The sequence below is a fragment of the Panulirus ornatus genome, chromosome 9 (assembly GCF_036320965.1).
Source record: "Panulirus ornatus isolate Po-2019 chromosome 9, ASM3632096v1, whole genome shotgun sequence".
NCBI classification, from domain to species: Eukaryota; Metazoa; Arthropoda; class Malacostraca; order Decapoda; family Palinuridae; genus Panulirus; species Panulirus ornatus.
This window is the reverse complement of record NC_092232.1, coordinates 22110384-22120414: the sequence shown is the minus strand read 5'-3', so window position 1 is coordinate 22120414 and position 10031 is coordinate 22110384. Positions and strand designations below refer to the sequence as shown.

General features: G+C 43.4%; 1 protein-coding gene across 1 annotated transcript; it reads left to right on the top strand.

Annotated features, from left to right (window-relative positions):
* The first annotated feature begins 808 nt into the window (after positions 1 to 808).
* On the top strand, positions 809 to 10025 carry LOC139750264 (uncharacterized). Its single transcript, XM_071664838.1, has 3 exons — positions 809 to 998; positions 5261 to 6054; positions 7726 to 10025. The coding sequence occupies exons 1-3, from the start codon at positions 965 to 967 to the stop codon at positions 9070 to 9072; spliced, it is 2175 nt and encodes a 724-aa protein (XP_071520939.1). The 5' UTR covers positions 809 to 964; the 3' UTR covers positions 9073 to 10025.
* Positions 10026 to 10031: the final 6 nt, after the last annotated feature.

The following is a 10031-nucleotide window of genomic DNA, read 5'->3' as shown; positions in this document are numbered from 1 at the left end:
TGATATACGTACGGGACTTACATTTTGTAGTGTGGAGATTGTGGGTGAGGGTGTACGCCTGTGTGTATGTGAGTGTTCTACTATTATACATCGGCCGCTCGACACTGACCATAACCCAAGCGTGCGTCATGGAAACATGGTAGTAGTAATATTAGTAGTTGTAGTACAAGTGCTGTATCCGCTGCTGCTGTTACTACTACTGCTACTACTATCTACTTCCTAGTACTTTACCTACCACTTTTACAATTGTTAGAATAAAGATTACATAACAACTTCGTGATTACTGTCAGTGTGAGATATATTACAAATACCACAACAATTACACCTGCTACTCAAGACAACAACCATGATTGTAACTACTTCTTACTTTACTATTGCTATTACTGCTGTCGCTGTTGTTCCTGCTGCTTATATATCTCTTTCTGCTATGATCATTTCAGCTATTTCTACTTTCATTGCCAATACTGATAACAGCAGTTAGTGCCAAACAGAGCGAAAAGGGGAAAAAAGAAGCTAGAATCTAAGAACTGAGGAACTCGAAGTTGAAGGAAGAGCCGATGAGCCAGGATGATGGGCTGGCGGATGAAGGGTCCTGAGGAGGACGAGTGGTAACCCACACACAGGATTCCTGGCCGAGGTAGCACCGCCGGCCGGCCCGCGAGCCTAGCAGCGTCAGGATGTGGAGCAAAGGTCTTCGCTGTGACCCTGACCGAGCGCTTCTGCCTCCGTCTCTCTACCTCTCTTCTTCCGCTGTAGCCGCGAAACGATTGCAAAACTAACGACGACGTATATAAGGGCGAGAGGGTTCCACCAGCAGCCACTACTCTCGCTTTCAGCTTGTCGTCGCCTTCCCTCCTTCTTCTCAGGACTTGCGTTTCCACTACGTCGATTGCTCCAGCGTGAAGGAAGAACCCTCGGCTGGAAATCACTTCTTTCTTGGATCATAAGGATCTGTCCACTCACAATGGCAAGGATCACGAGCAAGCTCTTATTCGCGGGTAAGTTATTCTTCAGCACTAGTTTCGTACTAGCTAGTTATACCTATACAGTTCTTCGAGTTTCAAGCAATTTCTAACATCTTATCTAACAAGCGCCTTATACACCCGAGTCCCCCACACTCAAGAAATATCAAATAACACGTTCTTGTGGTTCTTTCATTCGAGTATCATCATTGCAGTGATCTTAAATAGAACTCAGTACAGTAGAGCAAGCTACATAGAAACCCGGCTGGTTGTTACTGTGTTATCAGATCCCATAAATGCGGCCCTGGCAACTAGGCTACCATAGAGGTACGAGAGTGAGAGTGCAGCAGTAGGCCAGGAGACGCCAGTGAGCTGGTCAAGCTTGGGTTGGATGGGTTGTGTTCTGCGGCTCTCGCACAACAGCCGAATATTTCTCAAGTATGCCGGTCATGGCCGCCAGGCTGAGGTTGTGAGTTTAGTGGTGTGTAAAAAGAGGATATATATTAAACGTGTTTAAAGTCATGACCGTTACGAAGTAAGCAGGTTTTAGACATAAGTCTTGACCTTTGCAATACAAAGATCAAGAGCAATAATCACAGAAAATATGTAATTTCCATCATCTGTCCTACATTAATTGATGATTGTCAGTGGTATACAAAACATGTCTTTTCTCAATAGTCTCTGCTATTTTATGAAACAAGTCAGCTAATATACAAATCCTATAGATCAATCGTGTTTTTCTCTTTGTTTCTTATGTTTATGCAATTGTTTCAGTTTTCACACGAAAGCTCGTGAGATAAAAAGTTATCCAATTTCCGATTTTGAGCAATTGTAGTTATGTAATGCACGGCTTCATGCACACGGTCATTGTCTCGAGAACAATTCGTCTTGAAGACTTGGACGTCACAAACATATCACTTAAAGAAATCTCTAAAACATGCGATACATCTTTTTTTTTCAGTGACCATCATTGCAAGATCTCATATATGATCCTGAATACATTCATGTCACTCCTTTCCATGTAGAAAATAAGTTACGACTTTTATCAACCAGTTTGCTAACCTTCCATTAGAGGCAAGTTTCCAAAGGAGCTTTCTCAGTTCCTTTCTACCAAATAGAACAAATAGTTTCCTACATAATCTCCCCCGCTTGTCTTGTTCCTCTTTCAGTTCAAACAGCTTTAAAGGTTAAAGAGTCGGGTATGTAGTATTGGACCTTCATCACTCTCTACCTTCAGCGTTGACAATTTACTATAGCTGACCATACACCCAAGGCCTCTGCGGCTGACCACACTTGTAGACCACTATAACTGACCACACACCCAGGCCAATATAGCTGACCACACACACGCACACAGACCACTATAGCCGAACACATCACATACCACTATAAATGACCACAATTCTAAGCCACTAACCTCCAGTCCGCTCGGTTATAAGTGATCTCATTTTCAAGCCGCTATAACTGACTTCATTTCCGGTATATTATAGCTGACCACAGTCCACGTTACGAAATCGCTGACAAACACACTTTCCTTCAGGAATAAACATGATATTCAAACCAGAACTTTCTCCTAATTATGACTGCCTGCGTATGAGGGAAACTTTTTTTGGTTATTCTTTGTTTATGTCATTTTTTTTAGCTTTCTTGCCAAAGCTAGAACGTTACTCAACCCAGAGCCTTTGACATGACCTATGAGAGTCAGGTCAAAGGACGGTAATGTCGAAGGTATAGTGAATTCAATGAGTTTATTGGTGTGTGTCTCTCCGTCGTGAGCATGATGGTGAGAGAACGTACAGATTCCGTTGGCGTTTCTAACTTCCTATTATCTTTATCAGTTATATCTTGATAACTTATAAGATAGTTTTCTGTGCACATTAGATCTCAAAGAAGGATATAGCCTCATATACATATTCATTGGGTTTGATTATTTACTTTTTTCGTCTTAGATTTTTCACCATACAATTACGCCATCAACAGAAGGACACCAACACTGACTGACTCATCTCTCAACCACATCGCTATTTCAGCTTTTCATAAACCTTCATGACATCAGTATTGTCACATTCTCTCTCTCTCTCTCTCTCTCCTCTCCTCTCCTCTCTCTCTCTCTCTCTCTCTCTCTCTCTCTCTCTCTCTCTCTCTCTCTCTCTCTCTCTCTCTCTCTCTCTCTCTCTCTATGTTGGTCTATCTGTGAAGAGTACCCATAATCTCTCATCTTTACACTCCCCTCCAACTACATAACGTTCCCTTCGTTTACTCGTCGCATCACTTCAGTTTATCGTTAGTTGTTACCCTCAAAATATACTTCTGCTCTGCAAGATTGAACTCCTTTTTAGGCTTGTGTTTCCCCGCGTTCTATTGTGCTCGATCTTACCATCTCTTCCCGGTAGGCTTTCCTTCTGCAAAGCATTTTCTCCCGCGATGCACATAAATCAGTGGCTGCGATATACAGTTAATTCATTGATGCAGGTTATTATTATTATTATCATTATCACTAGTATTATCATTATTATTATTATTATTATTATTATTATTATTATTATTATTATTATTATTATCATTATTGTTGTTGTTGTCATTAGTAGTAATGCTAGAAGTAGTAGCAGTAGTCGTAGTGATATAATTATTATTATTATTATTATTATTATTATTATTTAAGTACCATATCTGGCTTTAAAAATAACCACTGAATGTTTCTCACTACTCTGAAGGAAATCAAAACTATGTGCCTTTATAATGACAGACTTGATACAGTCAGTTCTAAATATAAACCTTTTCTTCGAAGATTATTTCTTTCGTATTTATCATCTTTCTCGCATAAACAAAATAATGTTTGTTTAGATTATATGACATTTCTTGTGAAAATCACAAATTAACGACTTTACACAATTCTTTTAGAGAAAAACATTTTGTTTCGCTGATGATGATGAGAGAATGCGTTTTTCTTGGAAATTAGTTTCCCGATCTTTTATTCATTCATACTGACCTTAGTGACCTGAAAAAAAAATGTTTAAAACATCTTCACACAGAGCGACGTTTTTTTTATTCGAAGTCATGACAATCATCTTACGTCACTCCAAGGTTCATTCCCGTTACATACAGACACACGGCAACAAGATTGTGATATAAAGTCCTCTTCTTGGCCTGTGACAAGATTACCTTTTCATCACCCGTTTCTTCTCTGACTGACTTGTGTGAAACCTGGACATAAAGCTCACCCTCAGCTCATGATAGAGAGGTACTAGAGAAAAACGAGATAGCGACCTAAGACAATACATGATAGCTTTATAAGACACAAGATCAAACAATAACACCACTTACGTACATCCACTTAGATTTCCTTCCGATACGAGGATGGATAAGCATAGAGTAGGACCATTTCAGCAATCGTTATATTCACTAAATATTAGTTCTAAAGTTAATTGGAACTTTAGATAATTACAGTACTTTATGATAGATAGCCGCGGGCCATATATACAGCGAGAGCCTGAATGATCTTAGAGCTGTGTAGAACATTGAAGGAATTGTAAAGGTTATTTGACTAGTGGTTATATCTTGACGCTGACTTGGCAAAAATAACCTTGTAACCAACCCGGAATGAATGGATAATCCGAAATATGTCAGTTTAACTTGTATGTAATGATTATGGCTTAATGACTCATTAAACAGTCTACTATCATTAGATCAAACAACATATACGTAGCAGTTGAAGCTAAGAGTCTGTCAAGGGCATTCACTTCCCTATTTTCATGTCCTCGCTCCCAAGAATCACTCTTAAAATCTTCAACTTCCAGAGTCTGTTCATCTAGTAAATCAAGAGAGACTCTTGAATATATCTTAAGTAACCTGGGATTGAATACAACTGTACCAGGGAGCTGATTGAACACGAGGATCGTCGCTTGAACCCAAGGATCTATAAACTTGACTACGTTTCTTATGTTTTTTCTAAAACTTCTCTTGATCATTATGCCCTCAAGCAACCCACCATAGAATCCCTTACAATGTCTCCAGCTCACAACTCCACGTCTCTCCAACTAACAGTCATGAAAGATATTCTTCGCTTTATATCCAGCCACCTGGATCCGGATCAACTTAACTCCTCATCAGAAAAAAAGATAAAGCCTTTCAAAAAAGACGTTATATTATTTTTTGACTGCCTTTTGGACAGAGCAGAGATGATACTCAGGAGAACCTGAATTATATAACTTGATGGACATTCTGACACGATTACATTCTCTTGTTATCATAATCTTAATATTTTGCCCACAATTCACACCTAAACGTTTTCTCAACAGCTCTGATAGGCGTTTGCCTGGCCCAGCAACAGAGTTACCAGGCTCCGACAAATGGCCTCAACGGTAACGGAGCTAATGGCAATGGGGGAAATGGTAATGGCGCCTACAGCAATGGAAATGGTAATGGAGGCAACGGCTACAGTAATGGTGGTAATGGAAACGGTAATGGCAACGGAAACGGAAATGGAGTTGCGACTAACGGAAACGGAGGATATTCATATGGAGTAAACGGAAATGGTAATGGCGTTAATGGGAACGGTAACGGTGGTTACACAAATGGAAATGGAATAAACGGCAACGGAAATGGTAATGGCGTTAATGGTAACGGTAACGGTGGTTACGTAAATGGAAATGGAATAAACGGCAGCGGAAATGGAAATGGCGTTAATGGGAACGGTAACGGTGGTTACACAAATGGAAATGGAATAAATGGCAACGGAAATGGTAATGGCGTTAATGGGAACGGTAACGGTGGTTATGCAAATGGAAATGGAATAAACGGCAACGGAAATGGCGGATATTCAAACGGCAATGGGAATGGTGCAGTAAATGGTAATGGCAATGGAAATGGAAACGGCAATGGTGGATATCCCTACCCAGTTAATGGAAATGGTAACGGCGGTTTCATCAATGGTAATGGTATCTTAGACCCCATCCTTGCCCTTGGTCAAGCTATTGGAGGCGGAGGTGTGCCCGGCGTGGACTACCCCATCCTGGCCTCTGTCCCCGTCACCGGATTCTCCTGCGCCGGACAAATCCCCGGATACTACGCTGATACTGAGGCTGGCTGCCAGGTGAGTCTTATAGTGGTGCCCCCGAGGCTGGCTGGCTGCCAGGTGAGTCTTATAGTGGTGCCCCCGAGGCTGGCTGGCTGCCAGGTGAGTCTTATAGTGGTGCCCCCGAGGCTGGCTGGCTGCCAGGTGAGTCTTATAGTGGTGCCCCCGAGGCTGGCTGCCAGGTGAGTCTTATAGTGGTGCCCCCGAGGCTGGCTGGCTGCCAGGTGAGTCTTATAGTGGTGCCCCCGAGGCTGGCTACCTGCCAGGTGAGTCTTATAGTGGTGCCCCCGAGGCTGGCTGCCTGCCAGGTGAGTCTTATAGTGGTGCCCCCGAGGCTGGCTGCCAGGTGAGTCTTATAGTGGTGCCCCCGAGGCTGGCTGCCAGGTGAGTCTTATAGTGGTGCCCCCGAGGCTGGCTGGCTGCCAGGTGAGTCTTATAGTGGTGCCCCCGAGGCTGGCTGCCAGGTGAGTCTTATAGTGGTGCCCCCGAGGCTGGCTGGCTGCCAGGTGAGTCTTATAGTGGTGCCCCCGAGGCTGGCTGCCAGGTGAGTCTTATAGTGGTGCCCCCGAGGCTGGCTGCCAGGTGAGTCTTATAGTGGTGCCCCCGAGGCTGGCTGCCAGGTGAGTCTTATAGTGGTGCCCCCGAGGCTGGCTGCCAGGTGAGTCTTATAGTGGTGCCCCCGAGGCTGGCTGCCAGGTGAGTCTTATAGTGGTGCCCCCGAGGCTGGCTGCCAGGTGAGTCTTATAGTGGTGCCCCCGAGGCTGGCTGCTGCCAGGTGAGTCTTATAGTGGTGCCCCCGAGGCTGGCTGCCAGGTGAGTCTTATAGTGGTGCCCCCGAGGCTGGCTGCCAGGTGAGTCTTATAGTGGTGCCCCCGAGGCTGGCTGCCAGGTGAGTCTTATAGTGGTGCCCCCGAGGCTGGCTGCCAGGTGAGTCTTATAGTGCCCCCGAGGCTGGCTGCCAGGTGAGTCTTATAGTGCCCCCGAGGCTGGCTGCCAGGTGAGTCTTATAGTGGTGCCCCCGAGGCTGGCTGCCAGGTGAATCTTATAGTGCCCCCGAGGCTGGCTGCCAGGTGAGTCTTATAGTGCCACTGAAGCTGGCTGCCAGGTGAGTCTTATAGTGCCCCTGAGGCTGGTTGCGAGGTGAATCTTATAGTGCCCCTGAGGCTGGCTGCCAGGTGAGTCTTATAGTGCCACAGAGGCTGGCTGCCAGGTGAGTCTTATAGTGCCACAGAGGCTGGCTACAAGGCGAGTCCTAGATTGCCCCGGGTCTGGATACCAGGTAAGCCTTATAATGCCATGAGGTTGGCTGCCATGTGAGTCTCGGATAGCCCTAGCCACTATCCCCGAGGATGGTTATGAGGTGAGTCTTACAGTAACGTCCAGACTCTTTGCCAAGTGATTATCATAATGCAGATATCACTGCCTCCCAGATGAGTCTTCTAAGCCTCTGTCACAATATGTAAGAACAAATCACTATTGATATTCCATTTGTCAACTTAATAAGAATACGTTTACAGCACATGACATCATTGAATATCATAACATTACTACCTTCCTTTACTTCCTTTTCTACAACAATAATAATATTCAGTAACGTAATAATTGCAGCCTTGGTCCCTTGTCTTCAACGACAGTCCCAACCTGGATATCTCGCACAGGTGGTTCCCTAATGTCTCTTGTCTTCGGCAGGTGTTCCACATCTGTCAGGCAGATGGCAGGAGCGACTCTTTCCTCTGTCCCAACGGCACCGTCTTCAACCAGCAGTACTTCGTGTGTGACTGGTGGTACAACTTCGACTGTTCCACCGCCCAACAGTTCTATGATCTCAACGCTCAGATCGGACTGGTCAATGGAAATGGTAACGGCAACGGTAATGGGAATGGATACGGAAATGGAAACGGAAACGGTAATGGTTATAGCAATGGCAATGGAAATGGCAACGGTAATGGAAATGGCAACGGTAACGGTAATGGAAATGGCAACGGTAATGGAAATGGATACGGAAATGGAAATGGAAACGGTAATGGTTATAGCAATGGAAATGGCAACGGTAACGGAAATGGAAACGGTAATGGTTACACCAACGGTAATGGGAATGGCTACACATATGGTACAGGTAATGGTAACGGGAATGGAGGTGTCAATGGAAATGGCATCGTGAATGGGAATGGAAACGGTTATTCAAACGGAAACGGTATCATCAATGGAAATGGAAACGGTGGAGTTAATGGCAATGGATACAGCAATGGTAATGGTGTTAATGGAAACGGCAATGGAAATGGGTACACCAATGGTAATGGTGTCAATGGAAATGGGTACGCAAATGGTAATGGTGTCAATGGAAATGGAAATGGATATTCAAACGGAAATGGCAACGGTCTTATTAATGGAAATGGAAATGGTGTAATTAATGGCAACGGCTACGGTAATGGTAATGGCGTTAATGGTAACGGCATTGGAAATGGCTACACCAATGGTAATGGAGTTAATGGAAACGGTGCAGCTAATGGAAATGGCTACCCTAATGGATATGGCGGCAATGGTAATGGAAATGGCGTCACTAATGGAAATGGCTATACCAATGGCAACGGAGTTAACGGTAATGGAAATGGCGTCACTAATGGAAATGGCTATACCAATGGCAACGGAATTAACGGTAATGGCAATGGAGTTAACGGTAATGGCAATGGAGTCAACGGTAATGGCAATGGTGTCATTAATGGAAATGGTTACACAAATGGCAATGGAGGTAATGGTAATGGAGGCAACGGTAATGGTATTGGGAATGGCCTTGTCAATGGTAATGGTAGCACCAATGGTAACGGAGTTAACGGAAATGGTTACACCAATGGGAACGGGGTTAATGGTAACGGTTACACCAACGGCAATGGCGTTAATGGTAATGGAAGCAACGGTAACGGAAATGGCTTGACCAACGGCAATGGTAATGGGCTTAACGGTAACGGTAATGGCAACGGTTACAGCTACGACGAACCCTCGTCCCCCAACGGTTTATACCAGACGCCGAGCCTCTAAGTGACGAGGTCCATCCTTCACGTACATATCCCTCCATCTCTTTCTCTTCACGTTTGCTGAAGAAACTTTCTCTCCGCTCCTCACCAAACGTCTCATTCTTCATATATCTAGTATCTGTCGTTCGTATGAGAAACCAAGAGTTGGATCTTTGTCCACACGCAGTTATAGCTAAGTTATCGACCTGAGAACTCAGGAAATCAACCATAACCATAGGTATTAAGTCGACTACTCTCTGTATTTTGTCATATATATAGTTGGGCTAGGCTAGATTATGTACTACCAGGTTTACTCTCCTTCAACATACTCATAGCAGGTATTTCATGTTTGGTAATTACATAAGAATAACTGAGTTAATTACCTAATCCTCTTTATGTTCAGGTTCTTTTTTCTTTTGACCAAAGACCTCATTTAGTGTTGTCATTCTCTTTCCATTTATAAATACGTAGTTATTTGATCCATTAAAGTGACGATGTTTTTATTGCAATAGCTCAGGAACGTCAGTGTTTCAATGTTGGTCGATCATGCCAGTTTCTCTCGTTCATCATGTCCTGATATGTTCTGTGTTATGTTTCGTCAAAGACAATCTTTCTCTGTGCCCAGCCACGCAAACTCTGACATTACATACCACATTAAGGAACTGCTTGTAAATTCTACAAAGTCTTTATATCCATCCGTATCTATGTGCAATATTGATATGTATGTAGTACACTAAATGTGGTATGTACATATATACATATGCTCAGAGTTTGCTAAACTGAATTTCATGTTATCTTATTCCCCAATGATGATATAATATATTATAACAATCACATATGTTCGTACACAAATTTATTAATGTCAAATACTGGTAATACTTGTGCCATATGTCTTTCATACATATTACCATATCTGATTTTCCTGAGTTTCAAATAACATATATATTCGTAATAAAAGATATATATGCATGTGAAAAACACTCT